Source organism: Oncorhynchus kisutch, linkage group LG6 (genome assembly GCF_002021735.2).
Source record: "Oncorhynchus kisutch isolate 150728-3 linkage group LG6, Okis_V2, whole genome shotgun sequence".
NCBI lineage: Eukaryota > Metazoa > Chordata > Actinopteri > Salmoniformes > Salmonidae > Oncorhynchus > Oncorhynchus kisutch.
In genome coordinates this window covers 30,036,547-30,061,108 of record NC_034179.2, presented here as the reverse complement: position 1 = coordinate 30,061,108, position 24,562 = coordinate 30,036,547, and the positions used below count along the sequence as shown (strand labels likewise).

At 42.2% G+C, this 24,562-nt stretch overlaps 1 protein-coding gene and 1 long non-coding RNA gene across 9 annotated transcripts in view; one reads left to right on the top strand and one right to left on the bottom strand.

Annotated features, from left to right (window-relative positions):
* Positions 1–1,055: 1,055 nt before the first annotated feature.
* LOC116374379 (uncharacterized) overlaps positions 1,056–24,562 on the top strand; it is a 29,942-nt gene continuing 6,435 nt past the window's right edge. The window contains exons 1-8 of one of the 8 annotated variants that reach the window (XR_004210271.1): positions 1,056–1,382; positions 2,336–2,436; positions 2,654–2,755; positions 2,930–2,988; positions 3,096–3,358; positions 3,456–3,533; positions 7,594–7,716; positions 20,061–20,193. This is a non-coding gene — a long non-coding RNA (uncharacterized LOC116374379). Of the gene's footprint in view, positions 1,383–1,630; positions 1,795–2,335; positions 2,437–2,653; positions 2,756–2,929; positions 2,989–3,095; positions 3,359–3,455; positions 3,534–7,593; positions 7,717–20,060; positions 20,194–24,562 lie in introns of those variants that run through there. The other 7 variants (XR_004210270.1, XR_004210268.1, XR_004210267.1 and 4 more) reach the window with 7 other exon arrangements.
* LOC109892667 (lysophosphatidic acid receptor 6-like) lies at positions 11,819–14,788 on the bottom strand. The gene has a single exon (XM_020485372.2). The coding sequence runs from the start codon at positions 14,006–14,008 to the stop codon at positions 12,923–12,925; it is 1,086 nt and encodes a 361-aa protein (XP_020340961.1). The 5' UTR covers positions 14,009–14,788; the 3' UTR covers positions 11,819–12,922.

Genomic DNA, 24,562 nt, shown 5'->3' with positions numbered 1-24,562 from the left:
AGTATTTGACAAACAGATGGTTCGGGATGAGTTGGACCGTAGAGTGAAGGAAAAGCAGCCAGCCAGTGCTCAGAATATGTGGGAACTCATTCAAGACTGTTAGAAAAGCATTCCAGCTGAACTGTCATCAAACCAAAGGGTATCTACTTTGAAGAACCTCAAATATAAAATATATTTTGATTGAACACTTTCTGGTTACTACATGATTGTGTTATTTCATAGTTTTGATATCTTCACTATTATTCTACAATTGTAGAAAATAGTGAAAATAAACTCTAGAATGAGTAGGTGTCCAACCTTTTGACTGGTACTGTATGCGTTTTTGCTCAGAAAAATCACCCGTCGACCGCCTATTGTGAAACCCTGGATTTACATCAGTAAGGAAAATATACAAAGTCAAATCCCATTCATTATAAAAATCTATTTATTAATCTCTTTCTCTCTCCATTATTTTAAGAAATCTATTTGACCTCTAAATTCCTGGAGGGTGAACAACAATGGAGGGGGAGAGGAATGAGTAGAGGGTGAAGGCTCTGTTCACGGTAAACCTGACAGACACGTTCAACCTTGAGGTGGATTTCACAGCTATGACCTGGGAAAATGGGACAGGCATGACCCTTCACTGGTGGAGGTGGAGAGTGTATCATCACCTGCAGAGCTGTGTGTATGAAGAGACCGATAATGGATTTCACTGTCCAGGAATATTGCCCTGCCAGCCAGAAGGATACTTTTTTTGTAATTTACTGTAATGAAAGGCCTCCTGCAGGGATGGGAGCTGGGATAAAAAAAAAAAAATAGGACAAAACACACTTCACGACAACACTACATGAAGAGAGCCCTAAAACATTATAGCAAGGCTGCAACACATGACTTGCAGCTGTCTGGGTTCAGGTCTTGATTTGCAAAAAAGTTGATTTGCTTTTCTGATGTCATAATATACGGCTAATCTGTAAAGAATGTTATTCCTGTTGTCTTGTTAGAGCAGCCAAACCCTGCACAAATCATAATTTTAGGTACTGTTACCATGCAGTTGTCGAAATAATTGATGCGGCGGTCTTCCAACATGGCCGCCAGGAGGCCTCGTACGTCAACCCTCTATTTTTTGGGGGGGGGGTGACGTCTGGTGGATGTGCGTCTGCAACCTTTTTCTGCGGTTTCTTTCTGCCGAGAGTCAGCGGACAATTGAAAACCGGGGGTTGTAAGATATCGGATTGAGATAAAATAGAAGAACGACAGTTACTGATTTGTATTTAGTTTTAATAATCTGATAACACACCAAGATGCCACCCAGAAAACGCAACTCTGGAGCAGCACAGGACAAGGAAATTAAACCCAGCATAGAAAATGCCTCCTCGGACAAGCCTGATTTTATCGATAGAAAGGTAAACTTCCCATCTATCCATCGTATTTAACAAGATACCGAGTCAAATGAATTGTGTAAAACACTAGCTACCCTGTTATGTTACTGGCTAAAATATAACGTTATTTTCTGTACGTAAAATTATAATTGGTAATTGTTTGCGAGCTAGCTACCAACAACATCCCATACGAAAACAGGTCGAGTAGAACAGCTGGGAAAACATGTTACTGTTGTAGTTACAGCATTTGGGAATATGTGGAATGCCACTCGTTTTGTTAGCTACTGTACGCTAAGGATCTTGGGTACTGTTGTCTTGCCAAATAAATGAGCTAATATGATGGGGCTTTCATATGCCCCCCACTAAAATGACTTAAGTCGATTTGATCTCGGTTCATAGATATTATTTCCCACTTCAGTAATCTTCTTCAACATTCGTAAGTAAGCATGGACACAACATTTGGGACTGGATTACGCTTTCTACTATTACGTGTTAGAATTATGGCGTTAAAACTAGCTATAATCGTTAGTTGAAACGATAACAAAGCAGTTACCCTGCCTCTGTTTTTGGTCAAAAAGCTGAGGGGTTGGCCTGGAGAAATGCAGAGGCTAAATGTAACCACTCTCAAATTCAGAAACGGCTATGGATGCAAGGACTGGGTATCAATGATATCAAAAGTATAGCTTTTTAAGGCATTTTACGCTTACATTGTTTAAACATTGGAGTAAAACAAGCTTCTATTTTGTGTTCTGGTGTGGTATAACAGTTGAACTAAAATCAATGGGTTTTTATCATTATGTCCAAAAGGCATGTAGCAACTAAGGTTTACAGACAATGACTAAAAAACACACGAATGCCACAACAACTAACTACCTGTACTCATTGCTCCCCTCACAAATCATGACTGTCAAAACAGTGTATGGTTTATCTAAATGTGTCTAACTTTCTTTCTTTTTAAACTTTTTTTGAACAATCAGGCACAAAGAGAAGGATGCTGACTTTGTGACTGACAGATGCAGTGTGTGATCGTGCCTGGGCAATATGGAAGGCAGTGCAGGCCTCAGTGGACAAAGTCCCTGTACGTATCCACTCATTGTCCTCAAGTTACTAGTAGAAAATAAACTTTAAAAAAAAATCTACTAATACCATTTCTGTATGCTCTGATGGATAGAATATAACAAGTGAATAAACAACTGAACAAGAACTATTTGTCTCTGATATACATTTTATTCAAGGTTATTCACAGAGAGATTGATGATACATTACATTTTTCTTCTCTCTCTCTGTCAACACAGGACACTCAAAGGCTTTGTGGTGCTTGCTTGTTTGTGGCTGTGACTGACTTGGAAGTTGCAAGTTTTACCTTTCACTCAAGTCCAGAAGGCAGTGGATCTGAAGTAAGTAGTAGATCCAGGAGTACCAGTGGGGCCTTTGTCAGCGCCAGTGCCCAGATCAGTTCTTTGTTCCAGGTGGAAAGAAATCCTGCAGGGCTGCTGGATAATGTTCCTTTTGGCAAAAGGTGGGTCAGTGGTTGTTGATCACTAATGTTGCAAATTTTGTTTTTTTGCAAGGCGAAGAGCAACAAAGACATACACTTTCCCTCTTCATGCCTAGTCAGAGTTCTGGCGAGGTGAGCAGCAGGTTTCTATCCATGGGTCTGTTTTCCCCCATGACGCTGTTAAGACAGGCCTGTGTTATGATACTGCTGCTGATGTGCATTGTCTGTGCTATCTGCAGGAAGGGTTCTAGCAGATGGGGGATGATGTGGTCATATCCTTCCATCTGATGGCATGTGTGTTCTGGAGTTCTTCATCAGGCTCTGCCCTCCTAGCCTGCTGCAGCCACTTTACAATAAGACTTTTTGACCTTCAGTCTCGGACTTCCCCTTCCTACTGCAAGCCTCATGCCCTCACATTGACATTCTCTTTCATTTACTTAAGACAAACACCCTATCCATCCACTTATAAGGTTGAGACGTTGTCATTTGTCACACAGAATAGGTGAGGTTCAGACAGTAAATTTACATGGCTGAGAATTCTGTGTTTGGGTTTTCTGTGTCTGTCATCTCATTGGTCATCTGTTGTACTTGTGTTCCAGGTGAAGAATGTGTACCAGACCAGTTTCTCTGCTTTTCTGGACTCCATAGGCCTCTCTGGGACTCAGGACCTTCCCCAGGTAGGATGCAAACACTGCATTAAATGCTGGAGCTTATTGCTATCCCCCAAGTTATATAGAAATATGTCAACAAACAATGGCCTCTATGGGACGGAGACACACAGACGGAGCACCGATCACACCCCTATTCACATCGACAGGGCTGTAGTGGAGATGGTCGAGAGCTTCATGTTCCTCGGTTTCCACACCACTGATGACTTATGGTCCAATCACACCGACACAGTTATGAAGAGGCACGACAATGCCTCTTTCCCCTCATGAGGCTGAGTAGATTTGACATAGGCCCTCAGATCCTCAAAGTTTTACAGCTGCACAATCGAGAGCATCCTGACTGGCTGTATCACTGCTTGATATGGCAACTGCTCAGGATCTGATCGCAAGGCGCTACAGAGGGTAGTGTGTATGGACTAGTAAATCACTGGGGCCGAGCTCCCTGCCATCCAGGACCTCTACACCTGGCCGTGTCAGAGGAATTCCCCAAAAAATTGTCAGGCATCGGCCACCCAAGTCAGTTGGTTCTCTGCTACCGCTTGGCAAGCGGTACCAGAGTGCCAAGTCTGGGACCAAAGGGCTCCTGAACAGCTTCTACCCCAAAACCATAAGACTGCTGAACAGTTAATTTAATGGCTACCCGGACTTTCTGCTTTTCACCCACTACCTACATAGTACTTCAATCAATCAATCACCTAACCAAACCTTCATGTACATATTACCTCAATCAATCCCCCCAACTACCTCGTACCGGTACTCCTTGTGTATATAGCCTCTTTATTGTTACTATTTTAGAATATACACTACCGTTCAAAAGTTTTGGGTCACTTAGAAATGTACCTGTTTTTGAAAGAAAAGCACATTTTTGGTTAATTAAAATAACATCAAATTGGATCAGAAATACAATGTAGACATTGTTAATGTCGTAAACGACTATTGTAGCTGGAAACTATTTTTACTGGAATATCTACATAGGCGTACAGAGGCCCATTTATCAGCAACCATCACTCCTGTGTTCCAATGGCACATTGTGTAAGCTAATCCAAGTTTATCATTTTAAAAGGCTGATTGATTATTAGAAAACCCTTTGCAATTATGTTTGCTGAAAACTGTTGTGCTGATTTAAAGAAGCAATAAAACTTGCCACCTTTAGACCAGTTGAGTATCTGGTGCATCAGCATTGGTGGGTTCATTACAGGCTTAAAATGGCCAGAAGCAAAGAACTTTCTTCTGAAACTTGTCAGTCTATTCTTGTTCTGAGAAATGATGGCTATTCCATGTGAGAAATTGCCAAGAAACTGAAGAACTTGTACAATGCTGTATACTACTTCCTTCACAGAGCAGCACAAACTGGCTCTAACCAGAATAGAAAGAGGAGTGGGAGGCCCGGTGCATTTCTGAGCAAGAGGACAAGTACATCAGAGTGTCTAGTTTGAGAAACAGATGCCTCACATGTCCTCAACTGGTAGCTGGTAGCAGGGACGAGGTGACTCCGGGATGCTGGCCTTCTAGGTAGAGTTGCAAAGAAAAAGCCATATCTCAGGCTGGCTAATAAAAAGAAAAGATTAAGCTGGGCGAAAGAACAGACACTGGACAGAGGAAGATTGGGAAAAAAGTGTTATGGACAGATGAATTTGAGGTGTTCTGTGCTTGAGGTGTTCGGATCACAAAGAAGAACATTCGTGAGACGCAGAAAATTTAGAAATATGCTGGAATGAGTGCTTGACGCCATTTGTCAAGCATGGTGGAGGCAATGTGATGGTCTGGGGGTGCTTTGGTGGTAGAGTGGGAGATTTGTAAAGGGATCTTGAAGAAAGAAGGCTATCTCTCCATTTTGCAATGCCATGCCATACCCTGTGGACGGCGCATAATTGGAGCCAATTTCCTCCTACAACAGGACAATGACCCAAAGCACAACTCCAAACTATGCAATAACTATTTAGGGAAGAAGCAGACAGCTGGTATTCTGTCTATAATGGAGTGGCCAGCACAGTCCCCAGATCTCAACCCTATTGAGCAGCTTGGCCATATGGTACGTAAGAAGTGCCCATCAAGCCAATCAAAATCAAATCAAATCAAATCAAATTTATTTATATAGCCCTTCGTACATCAGCTGATATCTCAAAGTGCTGTACAGAAACCCAGCCTAAAACCCCAAACAGCAAGCAATGCAGGTGTAGAAGCACGAAGCAATCCAATTTGTGGGAGGTGCCTCAGGAAGCATGGGGTGAAATCTCTTCAGATTACCTCAAGAAATTGACAGCTAGAATGCCAAAGGTCTGCAAGGCTGTAAATGGAGGATTCTTTGATGAAAGGAAAGTTTGAAGGACACTATTTAAATTAAAAATCATTATTTATAACCTTGTCAACGTCTTGACTATATTTCCTATTTTGCAACTAATTTCATATATGTTGTCATGGAAAACAAGAACATTTCTAAGTGACGCCAAACTTTTGAACGGTAATGTATATACATACACACAGAGTACCAGTCAAGTTTGGACACCTACTCATTCCAGGGTTTTTATTTATACTATTTTCTACATTGTAGAATAATAGTGAAGACATCACAACTATGAAATAACACATAAGGAATCATGTAGTAACCAAAAAAAGTGTAACAAAAATCCAAATATATTTTAGATTCTTCCAAGTAGCCACCCTTTGCCTTGATGACAGCTTTGCACACGCTTGGAATTCTCTCAACCAGCTTTGAGGTATTCACCTGGAATGCATTTAAATTGTTCCTTGTTAAAAATGAATTTTCCTCAATGTGTTTGATCCAGTCAGTTGTGTTGTGACATGGTAGGGGTGGTATACAGAAGATGGCCCTATTTGTTAAAAGTCCATATTATGCCAAGAACAGCTCAAATAAGCAAAGAGAAACAACTGTCCATTATTTTAAGACATGAAGGTCAGTCAATCCAGAAAATTTCAAGAACTTTGAGTGCAGTCGCAAAAACCAAGTGTTATGATGTAACTGGCTTCACAGAGATCAAGTAACAGATACATCTCAACATCAACTGTTACGTTTTTTACATTTTTATTTACCTAGACAAGTCAGTTAGAACAAATTCTTATTCACAATGACGGCCTACCCCGGCCAAACCCTGAACGATGCTGGGCCAATTGTGCGCAGCCCTATGGGACTCCCAATCACGGCCGGATGTGATACAGCCTGGATATGAACCAGGGACTATAGTGACTCCTCTTGTACTGGCGCCACTCGGGAGCCCAAACTGTTCAGAGGAGTCTGTGGGAATCAGGCCTTCATGTTCGAATTGCTGCAACGAAACCACTACTAAAGGACACCAAGTAGAAGAAGAGACTCGTTTAGGCCAAGAAACACGAGCAATGGACATTAGACCGGTGGAAATCTGTCCTTTGGTCTGAGTCCAAATTTGAGATTTTTAGTTCCAACCTCTGTGTCTTTGTGTGACGCAGAGTAGGTGAACGGATGATCTCCACGTGTGACTCCCATGGTGAAGCATGGAGGAGGAGGTGTGATGGTGTGGGGTTGCTTTGCTGGTGACACGGTCTGTGATTTATTTAAAATTCAAGGCACACTTAACCAGCATGGCTACCACAGTTTTCTTCAGCGATACGCTCATATAGATAGATATATCTCTTTGGAACATACAGTTGAAGTCGGAAGTTTACATACACCTTAGCCAAATAGATTTAAACTCAGTTTTTCACAATTCCTGACATTTGAATCCAAGTAAAAATTCCCTGTTTTAGGTCAGGAAGGATCACCACTTTATTTTAAGAATGTGAGATGTCAGATTAATAGTAGAGAGAAGGATTTATTTCATCTTTTATTTCTTTCATCACATTCCCAGTGGGTCAGAAGTTTACATACGCTCAATTAGTATTTGGTAGCATTGCCTTTAAATTGTTTAACTTGGGTCAAACGTTTTTGGTAGCCTTCCACAAGCTTCCCACAATAAATTGGGTGAATTTTGACCCATTGCTCCTGACAGAGCTGGTGTAACTGAATCAGGTTTGTAGGCCTCCTTGCTCGCACACGCTTTTTCAGTGATGCCATCTATTTTGTGATGTGCACCAGTCCCTCCTGCAGCAAAGCACCTCCACAACACGCTTCATCAAGGCTGAGCCCAGCCGGAGTAAAGACATCGCAAGCACATGGAGCTCTGCGAACACCTCATCATGGAGACTTTCCTGGAGAAGGGTACGTTACTCACAGCCAGTCTCATTACCACATCGTACTAGGGCTGGTCGGTAAACCGTAAAAAATATATACCGGTATTCATTCACGGACCAGTTTGGATTTTTACTTTACCTTCTATAATGGTATTTTTAATGTTTGATTTGTTACATTAAATAATTCAGTAATGACTCTGGGGGGAAAATGATGGCAATCATGTGTTTTTAGTGCCAATAAGAAACTGCTAACAGCTGAGCACTGCTAGCTAGCACAACAAGTCAACAACTTCGGGAGGGTAAGCTTGCCAAATAATTGAAAACAGTCAGGAGAATAGTTTTTTTTTTTGGGGGGGGATAGAGACATACTAAGACAAAAGAAACGTGACACCGCGTGTTATAAAAGAGGAAAATAAAAGTGAATGCTGTAATTCAACAAATAACTATGCAAATGGTTGGTTGAGTTGGTTGAGTACAAGATTGAGGCTACAAACGAGGATTTAGATTCCTATGTAATGTTCTACAAATTGGCCTACTTCACTGTCAGTTTTGTCCTATTATTTTTGGTTGAAGTTTGGTTGAACAGTAAGTATAAAGCAATCATAATGGAGAAAGCCCATTGAACACTTACAATTAATTTGTTGTCATGTACTATCCATAAAGCATGTTTAGAGGTGTATTACTTAGAAACATCAAATGCCGTCAAAAATTGGGAATATACCATGATGATATTATGGCCATATCGCCCAGCTCTACATGGTACACGTCACATAAAGTAAAATTATGGCATATAATTCCAGCACTCAAGGCCAGTGGCATGTCTTGTGGGGTATGCATGGGTGTCTGAGCTGTGTGCTATTATTTTAAACAGACCGCTCGGTACATTCACCTTACAAAATCAAGTAATGAGGAAGTCTATCTCTCTTCCACTTTGAGCCATGAGAGATTGACATGCATGTCATTAATGTTGGCTCTCTGTGTACTTTTAAGGGCCAGCCGTGGTGCCCTGTTCTGAGCCCACTGCAATTTCCCCAAGTCCCTCTTTGTGGCACCTGACCACACTACTGAACAAAACCAGGGCCTGTAGGACCTGCCTTGTTGATAGTGTTAAGGCAGAGCAATGCTTTATTATGGACTGACTTTGCCCCCGTCTTAGCTACTGTTGTATCTATGTTTTGACCATGACATTTTACAATGTAGGGTTACTCCAAGCAGTTTAGTCACCTCAATTTCCACATTATTCATTACGAGACGTAGTTGAGGTTTAGGGTGTAGTGAATGATTTGTCCCAAATACAATGCTTTTAATTTTAGAAATATTTAGGACTAACCTATTCCTTGCTGACCATTCCGAAACTAACTGCAGGTCTTTAAGTGTTGCAGTCATTTCAGTCGCTGTAGTAGCTGACGTGTATGGTGTTGGGTCATCCGCATACATGGACACACTGTGTTCTGTTAGACAAGTAACTCTAACTCTTTATCCACATTATAGCAGGGGGTATAAAGCCATAAAACAAGTTTTTCCAGCAGCAGACTATGATCGACAACGAATCAACCAACAACGACGAGACAGCCTACAGGGAGGAGGTGAGGGTCTTTGGAGTGTGGTGTCAGGAAAATAACATCTCACTCAATGTCAGCAAAACAAAAGAGATGATCGTGGACTTCAGGAAACAGAAAAGAGAACAGCATTGGAGAAGGTGGAAAGTTTTAAGTTCCTCTGTGTTCATATCACTGACAAACTGAAATGGTCCACGCACACAGACAGTGTGGTAAAGAAGGCGCAGCAGCGACAGGTGCACAATTGAGAGCATCCTGTCGGGCTGTATCACCGCCTGTCACGGCAACTGCACCGCCCACAACCGCAAGGCTCTCCAGAGGGTGGTGCGGTCTGCACAACGCAACACTGGGGGCAAACTACTTGCACGCCAGGACACTTAAAACACCCAATGTCACAGGAAGGCAAAAAAGATCATCAAGGACAATAACCACCCGAGCCACTGCCTGTTCACCCTGCTTACATCCAGAAGGCGAGGTCAGTACAGGTGCATCAAAGCTGGGACAGAGAGATATCCTCAGTCATTTTCCACCCTGATTGTCAGACTCCGGTGGCTTATCATTGTTGATAGACTATAATCATTGTTTCACCTCTTCCACACTGACTTTACGGAATTCAAAAGTACAATTCTTGTCTTTCACAATTTGGTCCGACATACTTGGATGTGTAGTGTCAGCGTTTGTTGCTGACATGTCATCCCTAAGTTTGCTTATCTTGCCAATGAAAAAGTAATTAATGTAGTTGGCAATATCAGTGGGTTTTGTGATGAATGAGCCATCTGATTCAGTGAATGATGGACACGAGTTGGCTTTTTTTCCCCAAAATTTAATTTGTGTTCCAAAGCTTTTTACTAACATTCTTTTATATAATGTATTTGTCATAGTATAGTTTATTTTTATTTAGCTTAGTCACATGATTTCTTAATTTGCAGTACGCTTGCCAATCAGTTGGGCTGCCAGACTTATTTGCCATACCTTTTGTTACGACTACCTGGAGTTTGTCGGTGATTTACTAGGAAAGAAGAAGAGTCAAATTCCTCCGATTGTTGTGTGTGTCTTTCAGAAGAACTCAACACATGCTCCAGGCAGAGAAAATATTTAGAAATTCCCAGACTTGATGCACTTAGTATTACCCTGGAGAACAAGCCTTTTCCTTAGTGTCTCTCCTTCCTAGTTCCTTGGAAAAGGAACTCGTACATTCTCTGTAGACTAGAACTTCTATAGCCTAATATTCTTAGCTGCACAATATCTTGATATTTTCTTCAGGGATTTGAAATGCAAACAAAAATATTTCTGTAAATCCCATGCACAAAACTGTCTTAAATGACACTTCAGATTTTCCCGTCTTTTGAGGCTATAAGAAATGTGTGTCAAGTGTCATCTTTTGAGTGCAAGCAGGGTGTTTAGTACATGAAGACATTCACTTATGTTTTGGAAAGATTGTGATAATCCAAAATTATCTTATTCCACGTTAAGTAGTTTTCAAAGGAAATATTGTGTTTTGGTGTCCAACCTCAGTCCTCTATTAAAATGGTGCTTGGTTTGATTTGACTGTGTTCTTGGTCCATTTGAAATGGTCTACGATAACCATTTCAGTTTACGCCCATGTTCGGACACCTTGATACCCACATACAGTACATGCAGTCTCTCTCCAACACACACACACATTCTGTCCTTTGGTTACACTGCAATAGTGGTGTTTAACTTCACCCTCCCAGCTCCCAGGCAACCCTCTCAATGCGTCTCATTGACCAGTTAACTAGTATGGCATAATTAAAGCAAGGCAATATCCCGGAGCTGCTAGTAAAGTCTACATACTGTAAGACAATTTCTCTGGTGCCTGTTATCTTCTATACATTTTTACTTGATCTAGTTTCAGTGTTGTTAATTAGGTTGTTCCTGTCCGTTACAGTACTCAGCCTATCACTCTTCCAGTGTTTTATAGATGTGTTGGACTGTTTGACTTGTTTTGTGTTTATCACCTCTTGTATGTTTGAGGATTGGTGCCAAATCCCAACAGTCAGCACACTTTCCCCACAAAAGCGTGTGCTCACTTGACTGCTTTGGTTTCACAATCCTTCCCATCAGGTGAGTGAGTAGTGAAGAGCAGTGTGTCTGTCATGTAGTTTAACCCCCAGGGCCCAAACTGCATGGTGATCTTTCAGCTGAGAGAATGGGAAGTTTACCAACAGATATTCTCATAGTAAAGCCATGGATTGCTCATATGTATCACCTTACATGGTGTTAACAAAGAAACCCAGTCTATGAATAAATATAACAGGCCAGATGTTTCTCACATTTCCCACATGGCTGATGCTGTTGAGCAGTTTTCTGGTTATAGCCCTCGGATGTGGTTGTCTGGTTTTCTATGTAACTTAACAGGGCCCAGAATGTGTTCATAGCCTTTTCTCTTTGGTTTAACTTTGGGGGTTTTCTATGTAAAATAGCTAACCAGTGATCTTAGATCAGGCTTAAATCCACTTTCTTACTTTTGTTTTTGTTTCACACTCTTAGTCATTGTTATGGTCTCTATGGCGACATTGGTTATGGTGTGCCACTCCTTAAAATAATGATTCAACCAGTTATCACTGGCTAGCCAGACATCCGTTATCATGCTTGGTAATGGTTTGAGGTGGTTTCTGTGTGCACTAGCTATTTGTTGTTAGTTGTATGATTCATGTGAGCAGGGGAGGATGTATTATTGCTACGCTAGTGAGGCAATGTCATAAAACTGAAAGACTGATAACCACCTACCTTTTGTAAAATGCTCTAAATATCTCAAGATATTTATTACCCACAAATCAATATGGCATGCAAAGGTAAACCTGGGTAATGTCATACATTTACCACCATTTGTTCATAGTGACTTAAGAAAACAGATGAGAACTTGTTTGCTTTCTTTTTATTCATTCAAGGCACTGTCACTATTGGGAGAAATAGTTTGCAAGTCATATCTTGCACTATAGTGCTATTTCATAATTTTGGTTGTTAATCTACTGAATTTAGGCACAGGTAAAACACTGACAACTGCCTGGTATCAAATCTTTCAATAGAGCAACATGTAGATACCCCGGCCACTGTTTGACAAGTCACAAAGTGTGTTGTGGGTACATTTTCACTTTTTTGTTTTGTTTTGTAAATCTGTAGCTCCAGGGTTTCCTCCCCCAGACCTGCATCATGTAGGCTAATCCTCACACTCGACACTGCTATTGATGCAATACTTAAAGGGATACTTCTGGATTTTGTTAATGAGGCCCTTTATCTACTTCCCCATTGTCAGATGAACTTGTGGATAACATTTGTATTGTTCTGTGTCCAATATGAAAGAAGTACGAGGTAGTTTTGCAAGCCTAAACTAACTAGGATTTGCACAATGACTGGAAGTCTATGGGTATCTGCTAGCATGCTAGCCAAAATTCCAAAGTACCCCTTTAACACGAGAACACTCAGAGCTGAGTCACTGTACTTACTGCAAGGATGGTACCCTTCATGCAACCTCTCTTTAGGGTTTTCTCACTTTGTTCCTGTGATGCCATGGTTCCTATAGAATCCACTCAAGACCACTCATCTCCCATCTGTTACGATCATCTGGGCGTATTGCACCAAATATTGACTCACTGAAATATTGATGTCAAATGTCGCACTGATGCCTCATTAATTTGGCTCATGTGGGTGATGTCACACGGTGGACTCTAGGTAAAATTGAGTCCTTGGGTTGTTCTGAATGATGCTCTGGCTCTGCAGCATATTTGTCTGAAGACCCTTGTCCAGCTTATTCTTGTTGCGAACCGCCATAGATTTACGTTTGATGGAGTTCTGGATGGTCTCGGAGGTGAAGTAGTAGATGACTGGGTCGAAACAGCAGTTGCTGACTGCAATGCAGAGGGTGATGGGGTAGATGGTCCTCACCACCGACTCCACAGCGCAGCCCTTCAGCAGCTTGGTGCGGACCAGGGCATAGAACACCAGGTTGACGTTGTAGGGGATGAAGCAGAAGCAGAAGATGAGAAGATGGACCACGATCATCCTCAGGATGTTGGTCTTGTTGAGCTGGCCCCCACGGCTTATAGCCTGGGGCTGGCGCAGTGTCTGGAGGACCGAAACGGAGCAGAAGATGTTGAGTAACAACGGAATCAGGAATCCCACTGTCTCAATAAACACCACCACCTTGGACAGACTGGACTTCCACTGCTTGTTGGAGAAGTTTTCAAAGCAGTAGTTGACGGAGGAGTTTTTGTACCTGAGTGAGGTGGTGTCGAGGAGGAAGCCTGTCAGAAGGCTGCCAGACAGCACCAACACCCAAACAGCGCAGCAGGCCAGCTTGGCGTTCCGCTTCGTCCGCAGCGCCTGCGATCGGAATGGGTGGACGATGGCCAGGAAACGGTCCACGCTGATGCAAGTGAGGAAGAGAATGCTACCGTACATGTTGGTATAGAATAGGGAGACCGAAAGCTGGCAGAGCCCCCTGCCAAACGGCCAATCCTGGTTGATAAAATAGAAGATTCTGAAGGGCAGGGTGAGGACGAAGAGCAGGTCGGACACCACCAGGTTCATCATGTAGGTGGTGGTCTCGTTGCGCAACTTCAGTGTGCAGGCAAAGATGTACATGGCAGCCATGTTGAAGAGCAGCCCGACTATGAAGACCAGGCTGAAAACCGCTGTGTACAGGGTGTACTTAAAGCCATCACTCTTAATACAGCTCATGTTGGTTTGGGTCAAACCAAGAGCACTGATGCCATCAGTCTCTAGAGTGCTATTATGCATCTTTAGAGAGGAGTAGAGGATGGGAGTGTTGATGAATGTCAATACAACAATGGGAATGTTTTTGTGGAAAGCATCGATCACTTGTACAAGTTAATTCCAAAGAATGGAGCACTGATGTGTCCTTAATTTCAGTCCTTAATTTCATCAGTTATGTCATTTCCAATCTTCCCCCAGCATAAGGGAATACTAGCTCAAAAAATAACCACACCTTCTCTCGTATCCAATGTTCATAAGCACAATGTCCTCATGTGAACACCACCATGTCCAGTGTTTAAAAAAAAAAATAACAACAAGTAATTCCATCAATACCTGTGCTTGTATCCAAAAAGACAAGACCAGTCCCCTGTTAATCCATTGGTACGTGTATGATGTATCACGTAATTCTAAGATCCCAAGCCTGTTTTTATGTCCTCTGTGAACAGCCTTGATGTTGGCTTCTCGGAGTCTGGATCATTTCTCCTCTCACCCCAGAGTCAGCAGTGTTTCTTGCTTTAGTGAGAGAGGGGGGAGTCATGTGCCTCTCCTTGGGTCTGTGAGCTGAGTGTCTGAGAGGCTCTGTGCTGCCCCTCTGGGTCCCTCCAGGCCTCTGGCAGCCCTCTTCCTGTCTGATCCCGCTGCAGCCCCTGGGGGCATGGTGCTCCTACTGACCCTACACTTGTAGACAGACAGGCTCTGCTGTAGACTGTCTGTTCTGTCCACCAGAAAATACAGCCTTTCCAGGCCTAACAGTCAGTGGAGTCAGTCTTCTGTTCTGAAGCTCTACCACAGACTGAAGCTTAACTGACTACTTGCTTACACACTGGGAGGAGTAGGCTACCACCCATCCAAGGCCCTCCCACATCTGACTGCTTTAGCTATGTAATCACCTTAGAGATTTGTCTCTGGCTGGGCTTGGCGGGAGACGGGTGGGGTTCTGAATGTTTAAAGACGTCCTCCAGTAATTATTTATTTAATTAACTTATCCTGTTCGTTTATTTATACTTCAGATATCTCTAATGTACACACACCAAAGGGTAAAACGATATGTTTTGAGAAATATTTTTTTTTAGAAAACTGGATTCTTCAAGGAGTTGGTTTGATGAAGTTGTGATGTCATCGGCCTCCCCCCTTGCTTGAGGAACAACAGTGGAGCAATAGAGAACAAAAGGGGAAAGGCCCACCTACACACTTGTGCCATGTCATGACTTACCTGGAGTACCTATTGATTTGCCTTTTTTGTTGAGTAAATCAGGTGAAAAGGATTTGTTAGCTTGTTTTGGTGCCCTTAGCATTCTTTCAGGATCTCATGAAAATATCAATGAAATGTATGTAGGGTGTTTTGTTCAAACTTTCAAATTCCTTTATATATTGGATTTTCATCTAAGAGCTAGCCTACTCCCGAACAGTGGACATTTTTCAGTTGATTGCTCTATTTGGCGAAAGTAGTCAATTAAGTCCTACTCTCCTGTCAGCCCCAGAGCACAGTGTACTTTCTATTAGTCAATGGTGTCAGTGGGCAGCGGCCTCAGAACGACAGGAAGGGGAAGGTTCCAGTGATGGCAAGCCTGAGCGTGCAGACTAATGAGATGAGGCAGGGGACTAGGTGCGGTTTTCTCTGACGCAGATACAGATGTGCTGTATGCTTTTATTTATGTGCATGTGGAAATGCATGTATTAAATGAAAGAATACACCTTTTGATTTTCATTCAAAATGCTGCTTGAAAAACAGCCTCATTGTGTCTGTGGCTGGATCTAGTTGCTGGTGAAGTCTCACTGTAAACCATGTAGGCCTACTCATACAAGTACTTGGAAGTATGGCTAGATGGTACACTATCCTTCTCTCATTACATATCAAAGCTGCAGGCTAAGGTTAAATCTAGACTAGGTTTCCTCTATCATAATCGCTCCTCTTTCGCCACAGCTGCCAAACTAACCCTGACTGAGATGACCATCCTACCCATGCTAGATTACGGAGATGTAATTTATAGATCGGCAGGTAAGGGTTTTCGAGCGGCTAAATGTTCTTTCCCATTTTGTCATCAGATGTTCCTTTTTTCCTCTGTATACCTGTCACAAGACCCACTGGTTGATGCTTATTTATAAAAATCCTCTTAGGCCTCACCCCTCCCCCATCTGAGATATCTACTGCAGCCCTCGTCCTACACATACAACACCTGTTCTGCCAGTCACATTCTGTTAAAGGTCCCCAAAGCGCACACATCCCTGGGTCGCTCCTCTTTTCAGTTTGCTGCAGCTAGCGACTGGAACGAGCTGCAACAAACACTCAAACTGGATCGTTTTAACTCAATCTCTTCATTCAAAGATGCAATCATGGACACTTACTGACAGTTGAGATCGCTTTGCATGATGCATTGTTGTCTCTACCTTCTTGCCCTTTGTGCTGTTGTCTGTGCCCAATGTTTGTACCATGTTTGTGCTGCTTCCATGTTGTGTTGCTACCATGCTATGTTGTTGTCTTAGGTCTCTCTTTATGCAGTGTTGTGGTGTCTCTCGTCGTGATGTGTGTGTTGTCCCCACAGTAGGCCTTTTGGTAGACTGTCATTGTAAATAAGAATTTGCTCTTAACTGACTTGCCTAGTTATATAAAGATTTAAAAAATTTAATTTTTATCTAACTTTCATAAACACACACTCTTCCATACAGCTATGAATATACACTACCGGTCAAAAGTTTTAGAACGCCTACTCATTCAAGGGTTTACTTTTATTTGTACTATTTTCTACATTGTAGAATAATAGTGAAGACATCAATACTATAAAATAACATAAGGAATCATGTAGTAACCAAAGAAGTGTTAAACAAATCAAAATATATTTGATATTCTTCAAATAGCCACCCTTTGTCTTGATGACAACTTTGCACACTTGGCATTCTCTCAACCAGCTTCATGAGGTAGTTACCTGGAATGAATTTCAATGAATAGGTCTGCCTTAAGTTCATTTGTGGAATTACTTTCATTCATGTGTTTGAGCCAATCAGTTATGTTGTGACATGGTAGGGAGGGGGGGTGGTATACAGAAGATAGCCCTATTTGCGGTGTGGGTGAATGGATGATCTCCGCATGTGTATTTCCCACCATAAAGCATGGAAGAGGTGTTGTTGTGGGGGTGCGTTGCTGGTGTTACTGTCTGATTTATTTAGAATTCAAGGCACACTTAACCAGCATGGCTACCACAGCGATATGCCATCCCATCTGGTTTGGGCTTAGTGGGACTATCATTTGTTTTTCAACAGGGCAATGACCCAACACACCTCCAGGCTGTGTAAGGGCAATTTGACCCAGAAGGAGAGTGATGGAGTGCTGCATCAGATGACCTGACCTCCACAATCCCCCGACCAACTAAATTGAGATGGTTTGGGATGAGTCGGACAGCATAGTGAAGGAAAGCAGCCAACAAGTGCTCAGCATATGTGGGAACTCCTTCAAGACTGTTGGAAAAGCATTCCAGGTGAAGCTGGTTGAGAGAATGCCGAGTGTGTAAAGCTGTCATCAAGGCAAAGAAGAAGCTCAAATATAAAATATATTTTGATTTGTTTAACACTTTTTGGTTACTACATGATTCCATGTGTGATTTCATAGTATTGGAGTCTTCACTATTATTCTACAATGTAGAAAATAGTAAAACCCTTGAATGAGTAAAACATTTGACCGGTAAGGTAATTAAAGTGAATGTTTCTGATAAGATCTGACAACTGTGTTCCAAAGGTCAAACCCAACATGACCAATGGCAACAAGGAACAGGGGTTGTTAACCCTGTAGGTTAAGCTAGCCTCATTGAATAGGGGTGTGAAATTCTCTTATTATAGGAAGGAACACAGTCGGTAACAATTTTTCAAATGTGTCAATGATGAATTCATCTATTCTTGACAGTCCGTTGAAGGCTAAACAACGTTATTGACCCTGAGATTGGCTCTGGCAATAGTCAAAACTTGTTCTGGATGGGGTAGGGCAATATAAACTGCTTGTTCCATACGAACACATAATGTTCAGGATTGTAAGGTCAAAACAGACACATTCTTTCCCCTCTTGCAGTTGAACCCTTTGTCAGGACAGCATACTTGAGATTGAGGGAATAGCTGAAACCAGAGTCATTCAGTGTTTTCTTCCCTCAGTGCAGTCTGAGGACACAGCTGGGCTGTAGAATAACCATTAAAGAAGGCGGTTCCGTGTCTAATTTCGAGTCCTGTTATGTGGACCACATTTTCCAAATGCAGACCCTTCCGGAAATCTGTGTTTTCAATAGATTTCACCTGCGTTCTAATTAAACACAGTGACAATGAATACATGGGTCCACTCAGGAAAATATGGATCAGTTGAAGAGGGTGCTATGTGGAAACAACTTTGTTTTCTTTAACCTATGTCATTGTAAAACCAGCAGCATACCACTCTGCATCCCACTGCTGGCTTGCTTCTGAAGCTAAGCAGGGTTGGTCCTGGTCAGTCCCTGGATGGGAGACTAGATGCTGCTGGATGTGGTGTTGGAGCGCCGGTAGGAGGCACTCTTTCCTCTGGTCTAAAAAATATTCAAATTCCTTAGGGTAGTGATTGGGGACACAGCCCTGTGTAGGGTGCCGTCTTTCAGATTGGACGTTAAACAGGGGGCCTGACTCTCTGAGGTCATTAAAGATCTCATGGCACTTATTGTAAGACTAGGGGTGTTAATCCCGGTGTCCTGGCTAAATTCCCAAGCGGTCCCTCATACCGTCATGGTCACCTAATCATTCCCAGCTTACAATTGGCTCATTCATCCCTCTCCCCTGTAACTATTCCCCAGGTTGTTGCTGTAAATGAGAACGTGTTCTCAGTTAACTTACCTGGTAAAAAAAAAAAAAATGTCACAACATTCATTCATCTGAATGATATAATAACCTCCATTCTTGTACTCAACAGTGTTTGAAATACGAACGCTGTAGGTGCATTGGAAAAATTACAAGCTCGCCATATGCATTTAATGAATTCATTATTCAAAAGGCACTCACACATCTGAGCAATCTTTTTTGCAGGTGCATGGTAACAGTTGAACAAGATGAATGAAAAGGGAAACTGCACACTGTATTCGTCAGAGCTTTTGTGTGTTTTTTATAAATAGCACCCTTATGTAGACCTAGCCCCACCCACATCCATTCCACGCATCGAAAGGGGTTGGATTTCATTGTTTTACATTCTTCATTGTAACCACAATGTAACAAATAATCTAACTCTGGTTCAAACAAACTAGTGTGAATTGCTTCATTGTCAACATTAAATATGCACACTTACATGCTGACTAGAACGAGCACGCACGTGCGTTTGTTTTTTGTCCATCCAGGACGTGCAGGTTGAAATATCAAAACCAACTCCACCGCCTATATTCATTTGGGGACAGGTCAAAACGCATGAAACATTTCATGTCCATTTTAGACAGCTAGCTCGCTTGCTGTTGCTAGCTAATTTGTCCTGGGATATAAACATTAGGTTATTTTACCTGAAATGTAGAAGGTCCTCCTACTCCGACAATTAATCCTACTTAGTTTCTAGTAATCCCAACTTTAAGGTGCATTTCCTCCAACTGGGCTGGAGTGTGGGTATATGCTCCTAAAACCAATGAAGAGATGGGAGAGGTGGGACTTGCAGCGCATCGAGCGTAAAAAAATGGAACCAAGTTGTGTTTCACAGACATGTGCGAGCAGTTTGGATAAAATGATTGAATAACATGTAGGTGTACATTTTATTTTTGCAATGCTTGTGTTGTAGTCAGCATGTTAACCCATCTTACTTCATCTCACTCACTCTGGCAGTTGAATCCCCTTTCAGCGGACAAAGGGAGGACCACAGCAAGGGCTGCAAGCTGAGCGTGTGCTGGAAACACGTTGCAAATGCCACTGACAGACTTCCGGCACATACACGCTCCCTGGCTGTTTTTTTTCCTGTGTGGAAAAATAACAATTCTGCATTAACATGGTCCCTGTGCTTTAGGAACAAGTTCCATGACCTTGGGATTACATAGTGTTGATGTTTTCGTAATGCTGTAGTGCCTATCTTATGAATGCTCTTCCATGTGTTTCTCCCTAGGACTGTCCACTGTTTGAGCTGCTGAGACAAACTCGTGAGGGTCCAGTGGAGCAGGCTGAGCCACCTGCCACCCTCAACCAATGATGTGATTTAAACCAGACTTATGGTTCCATTCATCTTCCTCTGTCTTTTGGTTTGTGTGAATTAAACTTGTAAATAGGCCAGTGAATTAGAACTCTGCCTCTACGAGGAGCATCTTGGCTTTGAGGTTTTATTTGTATGAGAAAAGCCTGGGATGCAAAGCTTTACAAAATACAATTCTCTGGTGTTGGAGAAAAGTCTGGTACTGTACAGTAATCATCTTAACCTTTCACTGGAAGTGCCAAGACGTCTTATGCCAAGACCATCGATTTTCCTCAAGTCTAATGGTGTGACTGTGGTACACCTATTTGTAGGGCCCTGAGGTTTACCTGGTCAGAAAACGTTGTAGTCCACCTCTCTCAGATGATTATTTGTAGGTAGGATGAAGGGAAAGGGGGCATGGGACTTCATATAGGAAGGTATTGAGAGGAAAGTAGCCTCCAGTCCTACTCTGAAATCTCCTTGGTATTTTATGGGCAATGTTCCCCCCTAAGCTGTGCCCATGTGCAGACTGCTACACAGAAGAAACATCAGCACACGCAGAGAAGCACGAGATTGAACCTCACTCAAATTTCTGGTGTTTTTCCTCCTTAGTTCACATTATCAACATTTCTCTTTACTGTGGGAATTGGGATCGAATCAATGCAATATTAGCCACTTTCAATGCAAAATACCGAAACAAAACGAACTAGACTTAGTATGCAAAACTAACAACGCAAGAGATCTTGTTGTAGGCAGAGCACATTGGAGTAGGATTATGTTGCATTGACACACATGACTCAGCCCGTACTCTACACAGACCGGTTCCGCATAACCAATCAGAACTGCAGTAGGTCTATATGCAAATAGACCATTGCCATATATAGATCTGTGCCATTCTCTTTGAATTGGACTGTGTTTATAGCATGAGCGGTCGTGAGTAGATGCACTTGTTTTGAGATCAAAGCGAGAGCTGCATGTAGCCAGGAACATTTGTTCATATCCTTTGCTAGTTAGTAAGTTTTTAGGCCTCTTATAGATTATTTGTAGTCAGCAATAGGGGAGTGATCGCTTCCTACACTAGCACAAAACATGTACATTTCTAGTACATGTTGAAAAGTGAGTCAGGTAAAGAGCTTTTTTGTCTTAAAGGGGCAGTTGTTGTAATTTTGAGAATGAGCTAAGTAGCAAATAGGCATTCTCTGTGATAATGGTATGGGAATAATAATGCATTTTTATTTGTAAAGTGGTTTCTTGCATCCAACATCAAACATGCAGTCACCTCCTTTGTCTGAAGGACAAGTGGATAAACAGGTTAATTGCAAGCTCTGCATGTTTTATTTTTTTAAAGTCTCATACAATGTTGGCCTACATTGAACACCACACATTGGCTGATGGTAGGCTTAGATTATGATCAAATAGCCATAGTGGCCTACTTGACCACCGTCTGTAACGTAAAGCGGGTACAGCCACAGTGTTCACAGTAAACATGCGCTGTAATTTTCACAATGTTCAATTTGCTCCGTGCCAAAAAAACATTTGAGGGAACATTGTTTATGAGTATTGTCTGTTATGCTAGCAATTTTTTTTATGTAGGATTGGGCAATTATTACGGTGGCATAGTCTCAAGGATGATTGACAGCCATCGTCAATGGTGACGACATTGTGATTTGACGACAGAAGATACCTATTTCAACTTGACTGGCACCATGCAGTAAAGAGCAAGGCAGTGCATGGGTGACATTCACAGTAAATTGCCTATATTGCTATTTGCTGTAGCCTATTCAAATAAATGTTATATTTACAGAATGCAAGAGAACAATGTAGCACCAGCTGTTCTGGATGACTGTGTGATAACGCTCTCGGTAGCCGATGTGAGTAAGACCTTTAAACAGGTCAACATTCACAAAGCCGCGGGGCCAGACGAATTAACCAGGACATGTACTCAAATCATACATGGACCAACTGGCAAGTGTCTTCACTGACATTTTCAATCTCTCCCTGACCGAGTCTGTAATACAGTTGAAGTCGGAAGTTTACATACAGTTAGGTTGAATTCATTAAAACTCGTTTTTCGACCACTCCACAAATTTCTTGTTAACAAACTATAGTTTTGGCAAGTCGGTTAAGACATCTACCTTGTGCATGACACAAGTAATTTTTCCAACAATTGTCTACAGACATTATTTCACTTATAATTCACTGTATCACAATTCCAGTGGGTCAGAAGTTTACATACACTAAATTGACTGTGCCTTTAAACAGCTTGGATAATTCCAGAAAATGATGTCATGGCTTTAGAAGCTTCTGATAGGCTAATTGACATAATTTGAGTCAATTGGAGGTGTACATGTGGATGTATTTCAAGGCATACCTTCAAACTCAGTGCCTCTTTGCTTGACATCATGGGAAAATCAAAAGAAATCAGCCAAAAACATTGTAGACCTCCACAAGTCTTTCATCCTTGGGAGCAATTCCCAAATGCCTGAAGGTACCACGTTCATCTGTACGAACAATAGTACGCAAGTATAAACACCATGGGACCACGCAGCCGTCATACTGCTTATGACGGCTCCTAGAGATGAATGTACTTTGGTGCGAAGTGTAAATAAATCCCAGAACAACAGCAAAGGACCTTGTGAAGATGCTGGAGGAAACCGGTACAAATGTATCTATATCCACAGTAAAACGAGTCCTATATCGACAACAGCTGAAAGGCCACTCAGCAAGGAAGAAGCCACTGCTCCAAAACCGCCGTAAAAAACCCAGACTACGGTTTGCAACTGCAAATGGGGTCAAAGATCATACTTGTTGGAGAAATGTTCTCAGGTCTAATGAAACAAAAATAGAACTGTTTGGCCATAATGACCATCGTTATGTTTGAGGAAAAAGGGGGAGGCTTGCAAGCCGAAGAACACCATCCCAACCGTGACGCACGGGGGTGGCAGCCTCGTGTTGTGGGGGTGCATTGCTGCAGGGGGGACTGGTGCACATCACAAAATAGATGGAATCACGAGGAAAGAAAATGACGTGGATATATTGAAGCAACATCTCAAGACATCAGTCAGGAAGTTAAAGCTTGGTCGCAAATGGGTCTTACAAATGGACAATGACCCCAAGCATACTTCCAAAGTCAAGGTATTGGAGTGGCTATCACAAAGCCCTGACCTCAAATCCTATAGAAAATGTGTGGACAGAACTGAAAAAGCGTGTGCGGGCAAGGAGGCCTACAAACCTGACTCAGTTACACCAGCTCTGTCAGGAAGAATGGGCCAAAATTCACCCAACTTATTGTGGGAAGCTTGTGGAAGGCTACCCAAAATGTTTGACCCAAGTTAAACCATTTTAAATGCTACCAAATACTAATTGATGCAATGCTATCAAATATTAATTGTGTATATAAACTTCTGACCCACTAGGAATATGATTTAAAGAAATATAAGCTGAAATAAATAATTCTCTACTATTACTGACATTTCACATTCTTAAAATAAAGTTGTGTTCCTAACTGACCTAAAACAGGGAATCTTTACTAGGATTAAATGTCAGGAATTGTGAAAAACTGAGTTTAAATGTATTTGGCTAAGGTGTATGTAAACTTCCGACTTCAACTGTATTTACATGTTTCAAGCAGACCACTATAGTCCCTGTGCCCAAGGAATCGAAGGTAACCCTGGGGCGGCAGGGTAGCCTAGTGGTTAGAGCGTTGGACTAGTAACCGGAAGGTTGCAAGTTCAAATCCCCGAGCTGAAAAGGTACAAATCTGTCATTCTGCCCCTGAACAAGCAGTTAGCCCACTGTTCCTAGACCGTCATTGAAAATAAGAATTTGTTCTTTTATTTTTTTTATTTTTACCTTTATTTAACCAGGCAAGTCAGTTAAGAACACATTCTTATTTTCAATGACGGCCTGGGAACAGTGGGTTAACTGCCTGTTCAGGGGCAGAACGACAGATTTGTACCATGTCAGTTCGGGGGTTTGAACTCGCAACCTTCCGGTTACTAGTCCAACGCTCTAACCACTAGGCTATGCTGCCGCCCCTTAACTGACTTGCCTTAAATAAAGGTTTTTAAAAAACTCCCTAAATGAACTGCCCTGTAGCACTCACGTCGGTAGCCATGAAGTGCTTTGAAAGGCTGGTCATGGCTCACATCAACAGCATCCTCCCGGATACCCTAGACCCACTCCAATTCGCATACCACCCCAACAGATCCACCGATGACGCAATCGCACTCCACACGGCCCTTTCCCACCTGGACAAAAGGCACACTTATGTCAGAATGCTGTCCATTGACTACAGCTCAGCGTTCAACACCATAGTGCTCACCAAGCTAAGGACCCTGGGACTAAACACCTCCCTCTGCTACTGGATCCTGGAATTCCTGATGGGTCGCCACCAAGTGGTAAGGGTAGGCAACAACACGTCTGCCACTCTGATCCTC

Excerpts from the sequence above, each read along its gene's own strand:
- LOC109892667 (XM_020485372.2), bottom strand. The coding sequence starts at position 14,008 with ATGCATAATAGCACTCTAGAGACTGATGGCATCAGTGCTCTTGGTTTG.